Source organism: Leptodactylus fuscus, chromosome 3, assembly GCF_031893055.1.
Source record: "Leptodactylus fuscus isolate aLepFus1 chromosome 3, aLepFus1.hap2, whole genome shotgun sequence".
NCBI classification, from domain to species: Eukaryota; Metazoa; Chordata; class Amphibia; order Anura; family Leptodactylidae; genus Leptodactylus; species Leptodactylus fuscus.
This window is the reverse complement of record NC_134267.1, coordinates 245,650,196-245,674,393: the sequence shown is the minus strand read 5'-3', so window position 1 is coordinate 245,674,393 and position 24,198 is coordinate 245,650,196. Positions and strand designations below refer to the sequence as shown.

The 24,198-nt window shown below is 44.3% G+C and overlaps 2 protein-coding genes across 2 annotated transcripts in view; one reads left to right on the top strand and one right to left on the bottom strand.

Moving 5' to 3' along the window:
• Positions 1–5,854, bottom strand: part of LOC142196978 (uncharacterized) — a 39,366-nt gene extending 33,512 nt beyond the window's left edge. The window contains 6 exon segments of the mRNA XM_075266948.1: positions 25–96; positions 1,598–1,692; positions 2,605–2,731; positions 2,815–3,003; positions 5,458–5,565; positions 5,791–5,854. Of these exon segments, the coding sequence (XP_075123049.1) occupies positions 25–96; positions 1,598–1,692; positions 2,605–2,731; positions 2,815–3,003; positions 5,458–5,535 (561 nt within the window). The 5' untranslated portion in view covers positions 5,536–5,565; positions 5,791–5,854.
• The window catches only part of LOC142198436 (uncharacterized), a 308,715-nt gene that overhangs the window by 141,391 nt on the left and 143,126 nt on the right, over positions 1–24,198 (top strand). The window lies entirely within an intron of this gene.

Sequence of the window (24,198 nt, the reverse complement as noted above, 5' to 3'; positions counted from 1 at the left end):
AAGTCTCCGCTCCTTACACTGCTGATCAGTCCAGGAATCCGTCTCCTCTTCTGCTTCTTCTTTAACCTCAACCTTAATATTCATCAGATCTTCACCCTAAACAGGGAAGAAACAACATTCACTTGGGTTCTGTCACTTTATGGTCAGGTTTTGGTAGCAGAGCTCACATTCCAGTTTGAGTGTGTCTGGATCTGGCGGTATTATGTGCACATCCCTCCATATGTTCCTGTCCTAGGAAGGGTTACACGTGGCCTTCACCTGACCCTCCGCACCCTCTAAAATATAATGTCCCTCTTTCTCCCACACTATGCCCAGGGAACATGTATTCATCATTCCAGCCTTCAGCAATCAGTGGCCCCTCCACAGTGATGGAAGCGATCATTGCACTAAGAAAGGGGATATGGCTGTGGGTCCTGACATGAAGGAGTCCCTGCATTAGGAAGGGTTACTGGTGCTCATACTTACTAGGCTGCGACTCCCAAGGGCACTCTGATGTAATTCAGCAAATGAGCTGTCACTGACTCATTTACTGCGCGAGAGGCGGAAGATTTGGACTCAGGCGAGGGGAGTATCATAACAGTACTATCTTTGTGTTTGTTGTTGTTGTATTTCTGACCTGCTTCTTCTACTACATCAGATTCTAGGACGACATGGGACGCACTACATATCTTCTACTTTAAATAAAAGGGTCAATAAGGAGAGTGGGGAGGGTTTCATTTCAAGAAAATGTTGTTGTTTTTTAATTTGAGATTTATTTATTTTTAAACTTTCCTACTGGATTAGTAATTCCTGCTGTGTGATTGGTGGGATTAGTATTAGATGCTAAATAGTCCAACTCCATAGTATTATATCAGTGACAACCACCACCAGGGGAACTAGGAAGATCTGGGTACTGTCCTGTATACAACTAATGACTACTAGCATTCACTCCTGCCCTGGTAATGCTAAGCTGCTCAGATAAAAAAAAACTTTTCTAAACTACTTTTCTCCAAGATTATGCTTAAGAGATTTAATAGACACTTATCTTTCTACAAGACAAAGCAGTGAAGGAAGGCCATCAGCGCCATCTACCTGCTGACTGTCTGGTACATGTATGAGTACAGGAGCGGCGAGCTCCACCCCCTATATAGATGTGCCCCAGGACTCAGCAGCGCCATCTATCTGCTGACTGTCTGGTACATGTATGAGTGCAGGAGCGGCGAGCTCCACCCCCTATATAGATGTACCCCAGGACTCAGCAGCGCCATCTACATGCTGACTGTCTGGTACATGTATGAGTGCAGGAGCTCCACCCCCTATATAGATGTACCCCAGGACTCAGCAGCGCCATCTACCTGCTGACTGTCTGGTACATGTATGAGTACAGGAGCGGCGAGTTCCACCCCCTATATAGATGTACCCCAGGACTCAGCAGCGCCATCTACCTGCTGACTGTCTGGTACATGTATGAGTACAGGAGCTCCACCCCCTATATAGATGTACCCCAGGACTCAGCAGCGCCATCTACCTGCTGACTGTCTGGTACATGTATGAGTACAGGAGCGGCGAGCTCCACCCCCTATATAGATGTACCCCAGGACTCAGCAGCGCCATCTACCTGCTGACTGTCTGGGACATTCTCCTCCGGGCAGTCCTGGGAATACAGAGGACTCAGGGGACATCTCTCGGGGGGATTTCTCCTACTGGATCCATCTGTGGAGACACAAACACACAGTGACGGAATACATGAGCTGCTGGAGATCTGTATATACATCAGACACTTCTAGGGTTACTTATGGGGTTACCCCAATGTTCTAAGGATCGGACATAAACAAAATATCCCTAGACAACCCCTTTAAAGAGGCAAAGTATTTTGTTTCTGCAATGTATATTCATAGATTACCAGGTCTACTCCACCGGCCCAACAAGAGGAGCAAAGACACGAATATGTCTCATAGATATGACTGACATATATGGCAAAGCCGGGCGGTATATTATATATATCAGTCCTTACCATGTGATGTCCGGGGGTCTGTATATAATATATATATCTCCTCTTACCATGTGATGTCCGGGGGGGCCGGGGGTCTGTATATAATATATATATCTCCTCTTACCATGTGATGTCCGGGGGGGGCCGGGGGTCTGTATATAATATATATATCTCCTCTTACCATGTGATGTCCGGGGGGGCCGGGGGTCTGTATATAATATATATATCTCCTCTTACCATTTGATGTCCGGGGGGGCCGGGGGTCTGTATATAATATATATATCTCCTCTTACCATGTGATGTCCGGGGGGGCCGGGGGTCTGTATATAATATATATATCTCCTCTTACCATGTGATGTCCGGGGGGGCCGGGGGTCTGTATATAATATATATATCTCCTCTTACCATGTGATGTCCGGGGGGGCCGGGGGTCTGTATATAATATATATATCTCCTCTTACCATGTGATGTCCGGGGGGGCCGGGGGTCTGTATATAATATATATATCTCCTCTTACCATGTGATGTCCGGGGGGGGGGCCGGGGGTCTGTATATAATATATATATCTCCTCTTACCATGTGATGTCCGGGGGGGCCGGGGGTCTGTATATAATATATATATCTCCTCTTACCATGTGATGTCCGGGGGGGCCGGGGGTCCTCCATCATCACCTCCTTGTACCGATCCTCGTGTCCTTCTAAATACTCCCACTCCTCCATGGAGAAATAGACAGCGACATCCTGACACCTTATAGGAACCTGACAACACAATGATACAGTCATCACCCCTCCCCCTCCAGTGCTGTTACTGGAGAATTTCCCAGCATTCCCAGCAGTGTCACCTCTCCAGTCAGCAGCTCCAGCATCTTGTTGGTGAGTTCTAGAATCTTCTGCTCATGGATCAGGGAGAGAGTGGGAGGGGCTGTGATGGGGCCCCGGCTCCTGCTCCCTCCTCCTCCTGGCTCTGTGATGGGGCTCCGGCTGCTGAGGGCCCCACAGTCCCCCGATATCTTCTTCACCAGTGAGTATTCCTGTGTATGGAGAAACAATAGATGATAGAAATGTAGTACAGATACCTCTCCGCTCAGCAGATAGATGATAGAAATGTAGTACAGATACCTCTCCGCTCAGCAGATAGATGATAAAAAATGTAGTACAGATACCTCTCCGCTCAGCAGATACATGATAGAAATGTAGTACAGATACCTCTCCGCTCAGCAGATAGATGATAGAAATGTAGTACAGATACCTCTCCGCTCAGCAGATAGATGATAGAAATGTAGTACAGATACCTCACCGCTCAGCAGATAGATGACAGAAATGTAGTACAGATACCTCTCCGCTCAGCAGATAGATGATAGAAATGTAGTACAGATACCTCTCCGCTCAGCAGATAGATGATAGAAATGTAGTACAGATACCTCTCCGCTCAGCAGATAGATGATAGAAATGTAGTACAGATACCTCTCCGCTCAGCAGATAGATGATAGAAATGTAGTACAGATACCTTTCTGCTCAGCAGGGAGATGATAGAAATGTAGTACAGATACCTCTCCACTCAGCAGATAGATGATAGAAATGTAGTACAGATACCTCTCCGCTCAGCAGATAGATGATAGAAATGTAGTACAGATACCTCTCCGCTCAGCAGATACATGATAGAAATGTAGTACAGATACCTCTCCGCTCAGCAGATAGATGATAGAAATGTAGTACAGATACCTCTCCGCTCAGCAGATAGATGATAGAAATGTAGTACAGATACCTCTCCGCTCAGCAGATAGATGATAGAAATGTAGTACAGATACCTCTCCGCTCAGCAGATACATGATAGAAATGTAGTACAGTTACCTCTCCGCTCAGCAGATACATGATAGAAATGTAGTACAGATACCTCTCCGCTCAGCAGGGAGATGATAGAAATGTAGTACAGTTACCTCTCCGCTCAGCAGATAGATGATAGAAATGTAGTACAGATACCTCTCCGCTCAGCAGGGAGATGATAGAAATGTAGTACAGATACCTCTCCGCTCAGCAGATAGATGATAGAAATGTAGTACAGATACCTCTCCGCTCAGCAGATAGATGATAGAAATGTAGTACAGATACCTCTCCGCTCAGCAGATACATGATAGAAATGTAGTACAGATACCTCTCCGCTCAGCAGATAGATGATAGAAATGTAGTACAGATACCTCTCCGCTCAGCAGATAGATGATAGAAATGTAGTACAGATACCTCTCCGCTCAGCAGGGAGATGATAGAAATGTAGTACAGATACCTCTCCGCTCAGCAGATACATGATAGAAATGTAGTACAGTTACCTCTCCGCTCAGCAGATAGATGATAGAAATGTAGTACAGATACCTCTCCGCTCAGCAGATAGATGATAGAAATGTAGTACAGATACCTCTCCGCTCAGCAGATAGATGATAGAAATGTAGTACAGATACCTCTCCGCTCAGCAGATAGATGATAGAAATGTAGTACAGATACCTCTCCGCTCAGCAGATAGATGATAGAAATGTAGTACAGATACCTCTCCGCTCAGCAGATAGATGATAGAAATGTAGTACAGATACCTCTCCGCTCAGCAGGGAGATGATAGAAATGTAGTACAGATACCTCTCCGCTCAGCAGATAGATGATAGATATGTAGTACAGATACCTCTCCGCTCAGCAGATACATGATAGAAATGTAGTACAGATACCTCTCCGCTCAGCAGATAGATGATAGATATGTAGTACAGATACCTCTCCGCTCAGCAGATACATGATAGAAATGTAGTACAGATACCTCTCCGCTCAGCAGATAGATGATAGAAATGTAGTACAGATACCTCTCCGCTCAGCAGATAGATGATAGAAATGTAGTACAGATACCTCTCCGCTCAGCAGATAGATGATAGAAATGTAGTACAGATACCTCTCCGCTCAGCAGATACATGATAGAAATGTAGTACAGTTACCTCTCCGCTCAGCAGATACATGATAGAAATGTAGTACAGACACCTCTCTGCTCAGCAGGGAGATGATAGAAATGTAGTACAGATACCTCTCCGCTCAGCAGATAGATGATAGAAATGTAGTACAGATACCTGTCCGCTCAGCAGATAGATGATAGAAATGTAGTACAGATACCTCTCCGCTCAGCAGATACATGATAGAAATGTAGTACAGATACCTCTCCGCTCAGCAGATAGATGATAGAAATGTAGTACAGATACCTCTCCGCTCAGCAGATAGATGATAGAAATGTAGTACAGATACCTCTCCGCTCAGCAGATACATGATAGAAATGTAGTACAGATACCTCTCCGCTCAGCAGATAGATGATAGAAATGTAGTACAGTTACCTCTCCGCTCAGCAGATAGATGATAGAAATGTAGTACAGATACCTCTCCGCTCAGCAGGGAGATGATAGAAATGTAGTACAGATACCTCTCCGCTCAGCAGATACATGATAGAAATGTAGTACAGATACCTCTCCGCTCAGCAGATAGATGATCTCCAAGGTGAAGTCTAATATTCTTCTGGTGATCTCAGTCCTGTCCTTGTCCATCCTTGGTGGGTCATTCAGGAGAAGGAACGTCTGGAGGAGAAGAGGAGGAAACTGGATGAGCTGGAGGATCTAGTAGTGCAGGAGAGAGGAGGGGCCTGAAATCCTCCAGGGGCCACATCATGTGTGATATACAGGAGCTCCTCACATGGATACAGGAGGATTCCCACAGACACCAGTGATGGGGCCCATTGTATGTGACTGCAGGATCATGGAACTAAGACTCTGTTCACACGTGGAGCAGTGATGTCATCTTACCTTCTAGCCGCAGTGTGAACGTATCCTGAGAGCAGTCACTGCTGTATATACAGTATATATATATATCTATAGCCTGGGGTAATGGCTGATAACAGAGAGAGCAGCCACTGCTGTATATACAGTATATATATATATCTATAGCCGGGGGTAATGGCTGATAACAGAGAGAGCAGCCACTGCTGTATATACAGTATATATATATATATCTATAGCCTGGGGTAATGGCTGATAACAGAGAGAGCAGTCACTGCTGTATATACAGTATATATATATATATCTATAGCCTGGGGTAATGGCTGATAACAGGGAGAGCAATCACTGCTGTATATACAGTATATATATATATATATCTATAGCCTGGGGTAATGGCTGATAACAGAGAGAGCAGTCACTGCTGTATATACAGTATATATATATATATCTATAGCCTGAGGTAATGGCTGATAACAGGGAGAACAAGACAACAGCACTGACCACCGAGCAGGACCTGCAAGAGCTGAAGGACCTGTGATGATGTCACCGCTATCATGTGACCAGTACATGGGGGCGGAGCTCAGGAGAAGGATGAAGGACCTGTGATGATGTCATGAGGGGGGCGGTGTCTCTGGTTAGCATGATGTAGATAGAAGGGATGATATGGCGGCCGGTAGTTGCTGGGTTTTGTAGTTCTTTCCTATGACGTCACACTATACTTTATTATACAATCTCTCCACTCAGATTCTCATCACCGGTCTCCAGAATATTTACAATGTAGCGTTAATGTGACTAGAGATGAGTGAGTAGGTATTGTTTATACTCGTACTCGGTCGGACACCACGCGGTAAACACAGTAAATATTCGATTCCCCTCCGACCTTCCCTGGCGCTTTTTTGCACCAATAACTGTGCAGGGGAGATGGAACAGGAACTAGGACAACAGAGGCATCGAAAAAACCGTATACAGTCATTGGCTGGTGAAATCAGGTGACCTCCACTCTATAAGAATAGCGGGTGTCAGATGTGACTGTGAATTAGAGAGGGAGAGACGTTCTGCAGGGTTAGGGCCCATTCACACGGAGTAACGTGCCGCGTGACCTGGCACGTATACGCCCTGGGAGATTTTGCGGGCCGTATACGCTCCCATTGATTTCAATGGGAGCGTGAATCGCAGAATCACGGCCGCAAAATAATGCGGCGTTTATGATCCACGCTCCCATTGAAATCAATGGGAGCGTATACGGCCCGCAAAATCTCACAGGGCGTATACGCGGCATGTTACTCCGTGTGAATGGGCCCTTAGAGAGGAATTAGCAATATACAGGCAGTAATCTTATAAGAGCGAAACTTACATCTACCACTGCTGAAGATTGTATATACACCATCTGTACACCATGAGTATATATACACCATCTGTATATATACACACCATCTGTATATACAGTCTTCTTGCAACTACTTTTCCCTCAATCTATCTTTCCCATCTCCTGTCCTATACCTGTTATAAGCTAGGTATATACTTGCTATACAGTACGCTTGCATACATCTAACATACAGAGGTATTTGAGCGCTATATACCTTGCCCATCTCCTGTTATAAACGTGTTTTAAGCTCAGTATATACTTCTAACTAGAGATGAGCGAATACTGTTTGATCGAGTAGGTATTTGATTGAATATCAGGCTATTTGACATATTCGATTTCGATCGAATACCACACGGTAAATGCAGTAAAAATTTGTATGCCCTCCCAAACTGGGGCGGCCTACCTCCTCTCCCCGCCCAACATTCCTGGCAGGTGCTCTGAACCACCCTCCTCCTCCTCCGCCGTTAAATGGACACCAGCTACGAGCTGGAAACGTTGGAGCACTGGCGTTGGTAGACGTCAGCAGGCCGCGCTGAAGCTCATGAGCTTGGGGGACAGACAGCACACTGCCTCCGAGGTCAGGGATGCCATCCTCGATGAAACGGGAATGTGGTTTTCGCCGCTGCACCTGGGCCCAGGCATGGTCGTGTGTGATAATGGCCGGAGACTGGTAGCGGCTCTGGAGCTTGCCAACCTCCAACACGTTCCATGCCTGGGCCACGTATTTAACTTAGTGGTTTAAAGGTTTTTGAAAATGTACACGAGCTATTGGTGAAAGTGTGGAGCTTGTGCCAGCGCCGCACCTCCCATGAGGCGACCTAAAGCGACCGCTTCAGGCGGCGCTATGCCAGGGCCCCGGGGAGGGCGGCATTTTTGCTGACCTAAGCCAGTCCAGGACAAGCTGTCCTGGACTGGCTTAGGGTCACTGTCACTGAGCGGTGGATTGGGGTCACTGCTCCAGCGGCTGCCCGTCATGCTGAAGCAGAGAGCAGGTTCTCTCCCTGCCTGCTCTCTGCCTGCTAAAGACCCTCGCTCCACTCGGCCCCGCCCCCTCCACGCAGCCCCCCCTTCCGGGGAGGGGGGCCGCTTTCTGACATCCGACTCAGGTGGCACAAACCCATGGTTCACCCCTGGCTTGTGCGCCCACTTTTGCAAGTCTACAGTAGCCGTTGCTAGCCTCAAAACCCTCCAGCAACGCCTCCATCTTCCAGAACACCGGCTGTTGTGCGATGTCCCCACACGCTGGAACTCGACGTACCACATGTTGAGCAGGATGTGTAAGCAGCAGAGACCCTTGATGGAGTACCATCTCCAAAACCCAAGGGTTCCTCAGAGTCAGCTTCAGCAGTTTCTGCACCATGAGTGGCCGTGGATGGCAGACTTATGTGAGATCTTGTGTGTCTTTGAGGAGTTAACCATGAGGGTTAGTTGTGATGACGCAATTGTGAGTGTCACAATCCCGCTCCTGTGTGTGATGCGAGAATCCTTCATCATAATCAGGGATAACGCATTGGACGCTGAGGAGTCGGGCATAGGAGCAGAAACATCCCAGCAGGATAGTCAGGGCACACTCCTGTCCGCTTCACAGCGTATAATGACGGAGGAGGATGAAGTGGCAGATGATTTCATTGTCACACAGGAGGCTAGCGGGGAAGTTCATTGTGTCCCATTGCTTCAGTGCGGATGGGATGAAAGGGAGGAGGAAATGGAGAGTGACCGTACCCGCAGGGGCAGTGAAGTCATGCCAAGTAACACTCTGGCACAAATGGCTGAATTCATGTTGGGCTGCTTTTCCAGAGACAAAGGCATTGTACACATCATGGAGAGCAACCAATACTGGATTTTTGCAATCCTCGATCCCCGGTATAAACATAACATCTCGTCTTTTATTCCGGTAGAGGGGAGGGCCAATCGTATTAATGATTGCCACAAGCAACTGGTGCACAATATGATGAAAATGTTTCCACCAAGTCTCACTGGTGGCAGAGAGGAGAGTTCCTCCAAGAGGCGACAAACTGTCATCCGGCCCACACCCGGCAGGGGCACACTCTCCAAGGTCTGGGACACGTTAATGGCACCCCTTTGCCAAACTTCTGCCACTGAGGGGCCTAGTGTAACCAGGAGGGATAAGTATAGGCACATGTTGTGGGAGTACCTGGCCGACACCAGCCCTGCCCTCTCCGATCCCTCTGCGGCCGATACTTATTGGGTCTCCAAGTTGGATTTGTGGCTGGAACTTGCGCTGTACGCATTGGAGGTCCTTTCCTGCCCTGGCACCAGTGTGCTATAGGAAGGGGTCTTCAGTGCTGCCGGTGGCATAATTACAGATAAGCGTAGACGGCTGACAGCGCTGACCGGCTGACTCTCATCAAAATGAACAGCCACTGGATAGACCCATCATTTACATGTCCACTGGTGTCAAGCAAGCAAGCATGTTGCATGTGTGTGCTCACCCTCTCCAATTCCTCCTCCTCCTCATACTCCTCCTCCATCAGCGTTGCACAATTCTGCTCCTACTAGGCTCAATCCACCCTGATTCCCCCAAACTCTACTGGTTAGAGGCTCCACTCACAGAAAAGCCCAAAACTAAGCTGGTTCGAGGCTCCACTACAAAAAAGGGCCAGGTGTACAGGACTAATTGACTTGACCCACTGCTGGATTGTATACCAGTTTGGATTTTTTTGGTATATACAGAGGCTAGATATATTGAGCGTATATTAGGTCCTATATACTGTATGACAGTATAGAGCAGTCTTTCTCAAAGTGGGCGATTATGCTCCCTTGTGGGCGCTGGAGGCCTATAGGGGGGCAGTAAAGGGCACAGAGAAGATTGGGGGGCGTTGAAGCGGTTTAGGGGGGCGATGGCTAATTTAAAGGGGTGGTATCATAACAATGATTCTATCTATACTGCTTGTTAATGTGGATTTAAGACTTTTCCTAAATACACTGCTTCAGCACAACGGCTTTGTGTGTCCACTATCTTACTTTATTCACTTCATTCTGGACACTAGCACCTGGCCCCCTGCTCATTGCTGAGAGAGCCACATGACGTAGCTCCCTGCTGTGTGGGGGGGGGCTGAGTGTACGGAGCCAGCCTGTGTCTGCACCACACATACACATCACATCACATACACACCACCTAGCTCCCTGCTGTGAGATAGGGGGGGTGGGGTGGAATAAGTGCTGCTTTCTTATATAAAGCAGTCTAAATCCTACTGGGCTAAAGGACCTGCTCTCTCTGTTCACTAGGATAAAGCTTTATTATACAGAGCAGGCTGCTAGTGGGCAGAGGAGCCAGGTCCTTTAGGAAACTCCGTACAAGGTAAATCCAAGTCTACAGGACCTTTTGATGACATCACAGGCCCTTCAGTCATCCCATAGGATCACACTATGTGGTGGGCGGGGCTACACACTAATTTGGGGGCGGGGCTAATTGACGCGAGCAAACAGGAAGAAAGAAGATTTTTAGGCAGCTTAGAAGGCAGATCAAGCTTCATGAGGCTACCCCTTTAAAATTGTTTTTTTGCTTTTAACACAAACTTTACCGCTCCTTTACGCTTAACGCGCGTTTCCTCGTGTAACGCCATCTAGGGGACTAGACAGTAACTATTTCCTGTCCAAAAGTTGTCAAACTGTACCATAGATGACGGTAAGCTCCAATGTGAAGCGAGAAGTTTCTAGTCCATTCTCGAAAGTACTAGGCCCGCCCACTGCCTCATATAAAAGCGCACGCGCCATCATGTCACAGCCAGTCATGTCATTCGACGATATTACGAAAACAAGTGAATTTAGCGACTAGGTAATAGAACTGATAACGAACGAGGAAATAAAAATAAAATTCAAAAATGGATACCAAGAATTTTGGCTACAAAAGCCAATCCCGCAATTGTACCCTGGATTGTGGTCCATCGTTCAATGATTTTTGATAGCATTCCCATCATCGTATTTGTGTGAACGTGGATTTAGTGCTGTGGCAACGTTGCGAACTAAAAAGAGAAATCGGTTGCAGATTACCGAACGCGGTGACTTACGGCTGTTTTTGAGTAAATTCGAGCCTGATATTAACAAACTTGTTAAAAATCATCAAATTCATCCTTCACATTAGATTAGTTTTACAATTAAAATTGAAATGTTTGTTTTAATAACATGAATAAAAGTTTTCCTAATATTACAAAATGGTGTTTTACATGACCCTCCTCAGAAAGTCTTATTTTCACATGACACACATCATTTAATTATTAACATAATGACTGCGATTGTGATTCTTAAGATGTAGTAAAGTAAAAAAAAAAATTGGGGGGGGGGGGGGGCGCTAGAAAATAATTAATTCTCAAAGTGGGCTGTAGACAAAATAAGTTTGAGAACCTCTGGTCTAGAGGAATGAGGGACTTCACAAACTGATGGATTTAGACCACTTTTTGGCTGGTGCCAGGCTCAACCCTCTTAAAGGGCCTTACACTCCATTAGTGCAAGGCTGCACTAACTTAAGGGGCCTGAAGCTATGCTGGTAAAAGGCTCAAGTCACCTCAAGGGCCTCAATCTCTGCTGGGAGCTCAGCTTAAGGGACTCTAACTTAATTTTGACGGGCTCACGTTAAGGGTGACAAAAGTGAATTTTTGAAGGTCTTACCACATCACACACAAAGACACACACATACGTCCATACTATTGTTGAGGAAACAAGGTTTCAAAGTATTTAGACTTTCATAGAGGTTCTATTGAGTTCGTAAAGTGTCCAGTGGAAAGGATGGGATAGGCTTTCACATAAGTCTGCCATCCATGGGCACTCATGGTGCAGAAACTAAGGGAGCTGACGTTGATGAACCCTTGGGTTTTGGAGATGGAACTCCATCAAAGGTCTCTGCTGCTCACACACCCTGCTCAACATACGGTATCTAGGGTTTCAGCGTGTGGTGACGACACACAACAGCCGGTGCTTCAGGCAGATGTAGGCGTAGCTGGAGGGTTTTCCGGCTAGCAGCGGCTACTGTAGACTTACGGAAGTGGCCGCTCTTTCATCAGTAGCTCGTAAACATTGGTGTAAGTTTTTAAAAAGTTTGGCACCACCAAGTTGAAAACGTGGGCCAAGTGTGGACCGTGTTTGAGTCTGGCAAGCTCCAGAGCCACTACCAGGTTCCAGCCATTATCACACGACCATGCCTGGGCCCAGGTGCATCGGCGAAAACCACATTGTAGTCTCCTCTAGGATGGCATCCCTAACCTTGGGGGCAATGTGTTTTTTTCTGCACAGAAGCTAATCAGATTCAGCACGACCTGCTGACGTCTCCCCACGCCGGTGCTGAAGCGTTTCCAGCTCGCAGCTGGGGTTGATGTTACGGCAGAGGAGGAGCCCTTGTGAGAACCCCTTCCATGAATCTTGGGCGGGAAGAGGAGATAGGCAACCCCAGTTGGTGACCTGGTCCCAGCCTCCACTACATTCACCCAGTGTGCCGTGAGTGAGATGCAGCGTCCCTGTCCGCATGCACTTGTCCAGACGTCAGTGGTCAAGTGGACCTTACAGCAAAGCACGGAACACAGGGCCTGACTGATGTTATGGGACACAGTGGAAGAGTCATTGGCGGCCACGCCCGATTGTCCTGAGTTAGCTCTCTCCCACTGAGCCCAGTGCTTGCCTTCCAAATGACGGTCAGGTTGCTTTTCTCAGAACCCCTATTTAGTTATCATTTGCACAGTGTGCAAAACGCACTCAGTTTGTCCTCTGCGCATATGTTGAAAAATCTACACACCATCGAGGGAGGTGGCCAACATGGGTGATTTTTTGGCGAGTGGCTAGTACAGGGAAAATCTTGGACCTTGCTGGCTCTGGCCCTGGATTCTGTCCTGTGCCTCTGGACAGGCCTCTGCCTCTAGCCACCTTTTTGGGTGCTGCGCTTGCCTCCACATCTACACTGAAATCCCCGCTAGACATCACCGTTGCTTAACGTTGCCATTAAGCCATGGATTGTGGTTGAGCACAATGCTGGCTGCCCCTCACCAGTAGGCGCCTATGGGCGCTCCGTTCTCACCCTCCCTAGCGAACCTTTATATGGCTTTCTGGGAGGAAAGGTTTATTTTTTTGTACACATAATCCTTTTGTTTCCTTCATTCATTGGTATGGACGTTACATCGATGATGGACTAATTGTTTGGTCCGGAGATGTAACGTCCATACCATTATTTTTGGAGTATTTAAATTGTAATGATTTGAATCTTAAGTTCACGCACAGTTCTGATCCAATAACAGTAGACTTTCTGGACATCACACTTACAGGTAATCTGACAATAGGAAAAATAACAACTAGCCTATATAGAAAAAGTACTGCAGGGAACACAATACTTCGGGCTAACAGCTGTCACCTGAGTCATACGGTCAAAAGCATACCCTTAGGAGAATTAATCCGTACAAAAAGATCATGTTCACTCAAAGAGGACAATGATAGGATTGCAAAAGAAACTATAGAAGGCTTTAAAGATAGGGATCATCCCAGGTGGATGCTTAAAAGGGCAGAAGAGATTATTTCAACAAAGGATGGTAATTCCTTATTGGAAAGTACACCTGATAAGAACAAAATCGGTAATAAATTGGACTTTTCGACTCCCTACAGCCCACAATACAAAGAAGTGACTAATATTATAAAACAAAATCTGGCTATCCTTAGGACGGATGAAATTACTGATAAAATATTACAAGAAGGGGTCTCTTTTGTAGCCAAGAAAGGGAAATCACTTGGAGACATTTTGTCTCCTAGTGTTTTTATATCCTCAAACAGTTCAACATCTTGTTGGTTAGAACATAGGGGATTCTTTATGTGCGGAGGAAATCGCTGTACGGTCTGCAAATATGTGTTAAAATCTACGAAGGTGGAAAGTTATGTATCAAAAAGCACAGTGAACATACAATCATGTATGAATTGTAATACAGATGACTTAGTGTATTGTGTTAAGTGCACAATTTGTAAAGTAGATTATATCGGGTGCACTATAAGAAGTCTAAAAACTAGGATTGCAGAACACATCTCAGATGCACAAAGACCATCCCTAGAAAATAGTTCAGGGGCCAGCAAACATTCCACTATGAAGTTTTGTGGTTTGGAACAAATTAAACCACTGTACAGAGGTGGGGACAGGAGGAAAATGCTCCTGGAAAAAGAAGCATTCTGGATCCTGAAGTTTGGTTCAAGATATCCTGGAGGGATGAACTTAAGAAATGATTTATTATATATTTATTAAATTGTGGATGAAAGGTCAGTCAAAGAAAATGTCATTATCATGTGTACTTTCCCCCTTCTCTAAAATATAGTTATTAATCAACAATTATGAATGAATATTCAAAGGGAAATAAAATAGGACATTCATAAATAAAAGAAATGATATAGTCGTATATAAGAACTTTCGGTTACTTACCTTGAGAGCGGTTGTAATTTTGGGATGATAAGATTATTAGTGGTGCTGTAACTTTGACTCCAGGTTGGTAGATGGGAATGCTGGGATCTTGGAGAATAGGAAGTCCACAGTCCAGTCTTATCTCTCCTATACTTCACAGTGATATGAAAGAGTAAAGCAGGATTGGTCATCCAGTGCCACGGGATTGGTCGTAGTCTCTGAATGGGGAAGCGATATGATTGGTTATTCTGCACTACGTGACCCACCACATTTTGTGAATGGATCTTAGTTAATAAGTGTTTGTTAAACATTATTAACACAATTGAAATGACTGGACTTATGGCTTATGTTTGTGGAGGGTTTGTGGAAACTACGATGTATATCACAATTTCGGGATCTCTTTTTTAACTGTAAATTGTGATATTGGGTTGAAAATGTATTCCTTACTAGTGTAGTATGTAGTATATCTAGTGGGCTTTCAGTTTAGTAAATGACTATTGTGCACGTAGCACAATGAATAGCTGCAAAGGAAAGCTCACGTTAGTTTCTTTACAATAGACTAGGTGGTGATACCAGTCATAGAACACTGCACATCTGTTGGATAGAAAGAGCTTAAACAAAGTAATCTTGGACTATGTAAATATTCACAATCACAACTAATCATTTGCATCTTGCTGGATGGCATTGGTTTTGGTTACTGTTTGTACAACAATGCAGCCGCATGAGTCAGAATATTCATAGAATATTGTAATGTGTTGTATAGAAAGAGTCTAAACAAAGTAATCTCGGACCATTTCAATATGTACAACTAACAATTTGCATTTATTTGGATGGCATTGTTCTTTGCTGTTGTTCACACTACAATGCAGCCATATCAGTCAGGCTGCTGCACCATTCATACCATTGTAACGTGTTGTGCAGCAAGAGCTTAAACAAAGTCATCTCGGACTATTTAAATATGTACAACTAGCTGGTACGCGCGACTTGGTCTGCGGTGATTGTAGCAGTGGGTATATACAGGCGCGGGTAAGGTTTTCGTACTGTGTATAAGGGATGGGATATGAAATGTAACTTTGTATCTTGTTGTTGCTGTAATTCAGAGAATATGTGAGACTTTTGTGTTGCAGTTACTTTGTATTTGAGCTGCTATATATACGGTGTTGTGAGAAACTTTACATAGTGACTTTGGGACAGAAGTATTTGAAGTTAACCCTTTCCCGCCGATGGCATTTTTTGTTTTTCGTTTTTGACTCCCCTCCTTCTAAACCCCATAACTTTTTTATTTCTCCACTCCCAGAGCCATATGAGGTCTTAATTTTTCTGGGACAAATTTTTCTTCCTGATGCCGCCATTATTTATTCTATATAATGTACTGGGAAGCAGGGAAAAATTCAGAATGGGGTGGATTTGAAGAAAAAATGCATTTCTGCAACTTTCTTACGGGCTTTGGTTTTACGGCGTTCACTGTGCAGCCAAAATGACATGTCCCCTGTATTCTGTGTTTCGTGACGATTCCGGGGATACCAAATTTATATGGTTTTATTGACATTTTGACCCTTTAAAAAAATCCAAAACTATGTTAAAAAATTTTTTTTGAAAAGTCGCCATATTCCGACAGCCGTAACTTTTTTATACGTGCGTGTACGGGGATGTATAGGGCGTCTTTTTTTGCGGGACCGGGTGTACTTTGTAGTTCTACCATTTTCGGAAAATGTTATTGCTTTGATCACTTTTTATTCAAATTTTTATCAGAATCAAAACAGTGAAAAAATGGCGGTTTGGCACTTTTGACCATTTTTCCCGCTACGGCGTTTACCGAACAGGAAAAATATTTGTATAGCTTTGTAGAGCGGGTGATTTCGGACGCGGGGATACCTAACATGTATGTGTTTCACAGTTTTTAACTACTTGTATATGTGTTTTAGGGAAAGGGGGGTGATTTGAATTTTTAATCCTTTTTATCTGTTTTTTATATTTTTTTTTACTTTTTTTAAACTTATTTTTTTGCATTTATTAGACCGCCTAGGGGTATTGACATGGGTGGGGGGTGTCGCGGATTGTCAGAGCGGTGGGGGTCGGCAAACATGGCTGCTCCGGAGCGTTATAGAGCGCCTCCTGGAGTATCGGTAAGGTGAGGGGCAAAGTGGTAAAGTATCTGTATATGTGATTGTGTGGGGTTAGGGGCGAGGCTGCAGAGGGCAATAGGAATTTTGTGGCTTGCTATGGTCCAAAGTGTGTGAGATTGCAGAGATAGTGATGTGAGTTTGGGTTTTGTGGGGGTCCTGGCACAAACGTATGTGCGCTATTGTGACGAAAAGTAGCCTATTGTTTAATCGGGTGTATTAACTATGTTTGTGGAAAATTTCAGCCAAATCGGTGGAGCGGGTTTTGCGTGATTGAGGAACAAACATCCAAACATCCAAACACTCACAAACTTTCACACTTATAATATTAATAGGACTGCCTATCTGTATCTAGCTGGAGGCCATTGTTCTTGGTTCCTGGTCACATTACAATGCAGCCACATGAGTTAGGCTGCCGTAAAAAGTAGGAGAAGTTATATATATATATAAGAAAAAGAATAAAGATTGTAGAATGAATAATGACATAAGTCTACTGTTGATCCAAAAAAAGTTTATTGAACACATATATAGTATTCCCATGAGTAAAGTGGTTAGGATAGGAAGAAAAAGGTCAATGAGAGGTTAACACACATAGTAACCAGCATGAGAAATAAGGAGTTTATTAGAATCACCTGTGTTTCATTGTAATTATACTGACCTGCATGTAGAAAAGAAGGTCTTTGTGGTCATTTTGCTATGCCATGACTAAGGAACCGTAGTTTCTGAAACGCGTTGGCATTTTTTTTATCTCTTGTTTTTCTTTTCTTTTGTATGTCCTCTTTTTTACTATAATATGGAATAAAAACTAATTTTTTATGAAAAGAAAACCTCGGAGAGTTGCGGAGATTTTTTCTATTCCTTCCTGCTTATGTTGAAGCCCTCAGAGTCCGAGGGAGAAGTCTCGTGCACCCCGAAGAGTTCCATTACATACATGGTGAGCTCCAAAAACATTTTTCTATATTTGCTCACCAGTAGGCATTGGATCCGCAATAGCTTGACCACGGCCTTGGCCCCCAGGTGGATTTCCACGCCCCCGTCCTCTTCCGCTAACCTTACGCATTTCAAGATAAATACAAGCATTGGGAATTGCAAGTATACAGGGTATATATATTGAGCGTATACATACTGCAGTGTATACTGTGTGGATAGTAGAGTTTTAGTTTCGGACCCTTATGGGCGCAAAAAATGATGTATACAAGCGTAGTGTATTGTAAGTATACATGCTATGTATTCTGAGCGTATGTGAAGTACGATCTCTACTGTATGGCAAGTAGACCCATGGCTTCAGACCCATATGGGACAGGTATACTGGGCGCACAAAACAATGTATACAAGCGTAGTGTATTGCAAGTATAGACGCAAACTATTTTTAGCGTATGTGAATCTGATACACTAAACATAGATTGCGGGTGTACTTGCAATACACTACGCTTGTATACATTGTTTTGAGTGCCCAATATGCGTGCTTCATATGGGTGTGAAGCAGTTTGGAATTTGCCAGACTGGTTATGTAGACACTATGCTCTGTGTATTGGGTGATGCTATCTTACAAAGAACGGAGACAGTTTGGCTGGGACCAGGGGCATTGTTAGTAAAAGATCAAAGCCGAAAGACCCCTTTTTAGATAAAGGGAGAAGAGAAGGGTATTATTAAAGGGTAATATTTGAGGGCTTTCTTAAAATTCAGGCAAGCTCTTTAGTCAGGATCTGGACAAGATAATGGAGTGTATAGCAAATAAAAAAGGAAATGTCTTCACTAATCCTTTCAGTCTACAAGGAGTGGGTCCTCTTAGAGATCACAGCAGTCCAGATCAGAATGTCAAAAACATTCCAGGCCTCAAACGTTCAAGAGTTCACATGGGGTATTTTGGTCAGGATTTTCAGGCCGTATTCACCTCAAAATCCTGACCAAAAAGACGGCTCCCATTGAAATCAATGGGAGATGGTGAGGTCTTTTTTCCGTTTGTTCCGGCTCCTGGAAAAAAAAAACAGACATACTCATTCTTGGGACTTATTCGCCTCGCCTGAAGACACTCCCTCCTCCCAACTAGGCCCATTCATTGGGCCTAATCCGGAGCGGAGTGCACGATTGGATGCCGCTGCAGTTCACCAGTTCACAGTCGCAGCTACCCATTTTTTGGTCTGGAACCTGAGGTGGTTTCCGCCTCAGGATCCGGACCAAAAAACCCCGTGTGAACCTGGCATTTGTGGAAAAAGTGCAAAGAAGTTAGAAATAAGAAATTGGAATTCTGACACCTATCCTCTTTCTGATAGCCCATCCTCTTTCCCACTTCCTAGACACCTGGTTAGAAGAAACTCAAGATCCAGAACATTCTATGCCCTTCCCTAGGCAAGATATATAGAGATGGGCCTTCTTCTACCCAGAAGGAAGGAGGTGCTGGAGAACACTATACTAAAGAACGTTCCAGCCACTGACCAAGGATTACGTGTCTATTCCCAGAAAGCCGTCATGGGAGCAGAGGATGATTATAGAGCTGCACAACCTCATTCCACATGTCAGGAAGAAGAGACTCTGTATGGAAAGTATAATATGTGTGACGCTGTAAGGGAAGTGCCAGACAGAAGTTCCCCAGTGCTGTAGATGAACCCTGGAGGAAGGGGCACAAGAGACAGCGGGCCCTGGTCTGAGACCCCCCACTGTCCCTTCCTGCTTGCCGGTCCTATCCTAGGTAATAGGCGACCACTGGACGACAAAACCCTTCCTATATACGTGACACACAAAACACAGACAAGACAAACAATAAGGGAGGTCAGCTAGCCAGGGGTCAGTAACAGTCGAGCAATGCAGTGTCAAAATCGATATCCAAAAGAGTAGCCAATAGGGAAAGCCAGAGGTCAAGAATCAGAATACATGAATAAACAGCAAGAGAAAAGCCAGCACGCACAAAGCAATAGCAAGCACCAATGTGAATGAGAGCCAAGAATAAACAGGGAGGAAGAACCCCGCCCCGGACCTGATAGGTGGACAGGCTGTCAATCACAGGGCAAAGCTAAAATTAACCACTTCATGAACAGAGGCAAACAAGGGCAGAAGACAGATGTGGTGGAAATTCAATTACAGAATAGAGCCAAGTTCACACAGTGCAACCAAAAACTCTAAGCAAGGAATGAAACCGCACACGCCTCCTGCACCGCAGCATGAGAGCAGAGGGTGGCGCAGTGACCCGAACAGGCAGAGGCATTACAGTTGCCTTCCTAGTGCCAGGAAACATCTTGGCCATGTCAGATCTAAAGGATGACTACCTGCATGTCCTGCCCTTTATCCTCACAGAAGATTGTGCTACGTATGGAAGGTTGAAGGATACATCTTCGGTTTGCGGACCTTGTCTTTGGGACCTCAGCCTCACACACCTTAGCAGCTCTGATCCTGAAGGGTTAAGAGATTTCTGAAGATTGCAGCACAAATAGGACAACCTGTTAGTCCAGAGTGGGATCTATCTACAGTACTAAAGGTTTGGACACTACATTAGCTTCTGATATAGATCAGTTTAGATACAGTCCAGGGTTTTGTCTACAGGTTCCCTCTTTAACCAACATGAACCAGGTCCTAGCTCTCCTCTTTCTCTTTTGCCCTGAAGAGGATTTAGACTACATTACCTAGACCTCTCCAGACTCCTGAGAATTTACTTAGCCAGGTCTTCAGGTTTCATGAAACACATTATGGGGAACATGTTCTAAAGATACATCTACTGAAAAAAGGAAACATCCCTTAATATGTCAAAATATCCAAATTTATTGATAAATAACATGACCTAAAATAAATAGCGGCAGGGCAAAGATGGCAAAAAGCCCGAAAATGCAACAAGATACAATAAACGAGTACAAGATACACAGACTATGTAACAGCAAATTCATCCAGGGAAGGAAAGTCTATGAAGGGACAGAAAGAGAATCACAATAATGTCCCCCATGTGTAAAATGCAGAAATATATACCCAAACCCTAAGTGATATATTACAACAGGCAGTATATATACTGAAAATGAGGGTGTATATGATACTTTATACTAAGGGAACAGACCTCATACTCAGAATGACCATAAATCTATCTATATATATATATATATATACACACACACCCAAAAAGTATGTTAACCCCTTCCCGACATGCGCCGTAATAGTACGGCGCATGTCGGGTCTGTAACTATGGCGACTGCCATAGCCGCCGGGTGTCTACTGCTTTAAGCTCTACCGATTGGAGGCATTAACCCCTCCGGCGCCGTGGTCAAAGGCGCTGGAGGCGCCATTTTCCCGGCAGTGCATGGGCGCCGCCATTTTGCCCGGGATCGCCGGCTCCTGGGCCGATTGATTGATTGATCTACTTCTGGTGAATTCTCTGTCTCTGAGTCCTTTCATGTATGGACATGCTTGAGACACAGTAGAAGGGATTTGATGCCTATGTGGGTTTCCTTTACAGGCACCATATGATCTATCAGCTTGAGATTTGGACTGACCTAGGCTATACATAGTGCGTCTTTAACCCTTTCCCGCTGATGGCATTTTTTGATTTTCATTTTTCATTTTTGACTCCCCTCCTTCTACACCCCATAACTTTTTTATTTCTCCGCTCCCAGAGCCATATGAGGTCTTAATTTTTGCAGGACAATTTTTTCTTCCTGATGCCGCCATTATTTATTCTATATAATGTACTGGGAAGCAGGAAAAAAATTCAAAATGGGGTGGATTTGAAGAAAAAATGCATTTCTGCGACTTTCTTACGGGCTTTGGTTTTACAGCGTTCACTGTGCAGCCACAATGACCTGTCCCCTGTATTCTGTGTTTCGTTACGATTCCGGGGATACCAAATTTATATGGTTTTATTTACATTTTGACCCCTTAAAAAAAATCCAAAACTGTGTTAAAAAAATTTTTTTTCTAAAAGTCGCCATATTCCGACAGCCGTAACTTTTTTATACGTAAGTGTACGGGGATGTATAGGGCGTCTTTTTTTTCGGGACCGGGTGTACTTTGTAGTTCTACCATTTTCAGGAAATGTTATTGCTTTGATCACTTTTTATTCAAATTTTTATCAGAATCAAAACAGTGAAAAAACGGCGTTTTGGCACTTTTGACTATTTTTCCCGCTACGGCGTTTACTGAACAGGAAAAATATTTTTATAGATTTGTAAAGCGGGCGATTTCGGACGCGGGGATACCTAATATGTCTGTGTTTCACAGTTTTTAACTACTTTTATATGTGTTCTAGGGAAAGGGGGGGGTGATTTGAACTTTTAATACTTTTTATATTTTTTTGAAAATTTTTTTTTTTACTTTTTTAAAAAATTTTTTTTTGCATTTATTAGACCGCCTAGGGGTGTTGAACCCCAGGGGGTCTGATCACTAATGCAATGCATTACAATGCTAATGCCTAGACCAGCCTGCAAAAGAGAGAATTTGCAGACAAGCCTGGGAGCCTTGTAAAGGCTCCCGGCTGTCATGGCAACGTGACGTCGGCCCTGGAGCATGTCCGATGCAGTACTTGTAATGAAATGGATAACAGGGACACCCTCAACGTGTTTCACTTTAAGCAGGCTTCATCGGGGGGATTGTGAAAGGGACATGACAGACGCAGCCTATTTATACCAGAAATGGACAGGGGCAAATAGAGCGCATCTCAGCAATTTTGGTGTCCGGCGAGTCCTGCCGAGCCAGCGCGCATGCGCCGGCACAACGATAGTGTGCCGGTCACATGACCGCAAGGTCTCGCAATAGTCGCGTGAGGCCAGCGCATCGCAGATACGCGCATCTTCCCATCAAAGAGTACTACGTAGGTAAGTATGTGTAAAAATCAGACCACAACGTGTAAAAGAAACGCTCAAAGACGAGCAAGTGGGAAAGCTTATAAGAAGGACCAGAAATGAATTAATCATATGATCACTACATCCCATATAGCATATACCGTATAATTGTAATGTCACATCCTAATACTCATGTGAAAGTGAGAGTGTGTAAAATGAAACATGAATAAGAGAGCATAGATCGCTCATTAGGGGCTAATAGTAGCCTAAAAAACATTAAACGTAACCTATGAACCCAATAGAAATACTTTCCCACTTGCTCGTCTTTGCGCGTTTCTTTTACATCGCTGAGATGCGCTCTATTTGCCCCTCTATTTGCCCCTGTCCATTTCTGGTATAACTAGGCTGCGTCTGTCATGTCCCTTTCACAATCCTCCCGGTGAAGCCTGCTTAAGGTGAAACGCGTTGAGGGTGTCCCTGTTATCCATCTCATTACGAGTACTGCATCGGACTTTTTGTCACCATGACTGCAGGTAGTTGTTGCGCCGTTACCTACATCTGAATGTCTGGGTCTGTTCTCTGTGTCCTATCGATCTACTTCTGCTGAATTCTCTGTCTCTGAGTCCTTTCATGTATGGACATGCTTGAGACACAGTAGAAGGGATTTGATGCCTATGTGGGTTTCCTTTACAGGCACCATATGATCTATCAGCTTGAGATTTGGACTGACCTAGGCTATACATAGTGCGTCTTTAACATACTTTTTGGGTGTGTATATATATATATATATATATATATATATATATATATATATATATATATAGATAGATAGATTTATGGTCATTCTGAGTATGAGGTCTGTTCCCTTAGTATAAAGTATCATATACACCCTCATTTTCAGTATATATACTGCCTGTTGTAATATATCACTTAGGGTTTGGGTATATATTTCTGCATTTTACACATGGGGGACATTATTGTGATTCTCTTTCTGTCCCTTCATAGACTTTCCTTCCCTGGATGAATTTGCTGTTACATAGTCTGTGTATCTTGTACTCGTTTATTGTATCTTGTTGCATTTTCGGGCTTTTTGCCATCTTTGCCCTGCCGCTATTTATTTTAGGTCATGTTATTTATCAATAAATTTGGATATTTTGACATATTAAGGGATGTTTCCTTTTTTCAGTAGATGTATCTTTAGAACATGTTCCCCATAATGTGTTTCTTGTGAGGTTCTGTAGTGGTTTGGGGACTTGTAGATAATTTATCACTTGAGGCTTGTTTGGTTTTATGTTGTACTAACTTCAGGTTTCATGAAGTCGGAAAACTTGCTGATTGGTTTTTTTCTGGTAGGAATAGGGGCCTGAAGTCCTCCAAACCTGCCTTAGCCATGTGGAGTAAAGAGGTTTTCTCACATCAGGATTTCAGCTGCTCTCCTGTCTCCTCTCCCCTCCACTTCCTGCTTCTCCAGCTTCTTCTTGTTGTTCTATCTCTGGCTTTACATACTGTGGAGTTGTGGCTGTTGGTGTAGCCTATTTATGCCACTAGAGGTCTAGAAATATAAAGTATCTATTTCACCTTGGGAAAGCGGGATGGAAACTAAAAGGCTGGGAAAGTTGGGTATTTCATGTGGATTTACTCGCAATGGAGCCGTTAATGAGGCTTAATTAGCAGACAGGTGGAAAGGCTGTATAAAGGAGGTGTTGGCCCTTCCCTTAATGGTCCCTGTCTGGGGAAAACAGGCTGAGTGCCCCGGTCTGTGGGAGCCAGAACCATGTGCTTGTTGAGATTCTAGGTGGTAAATGGGGG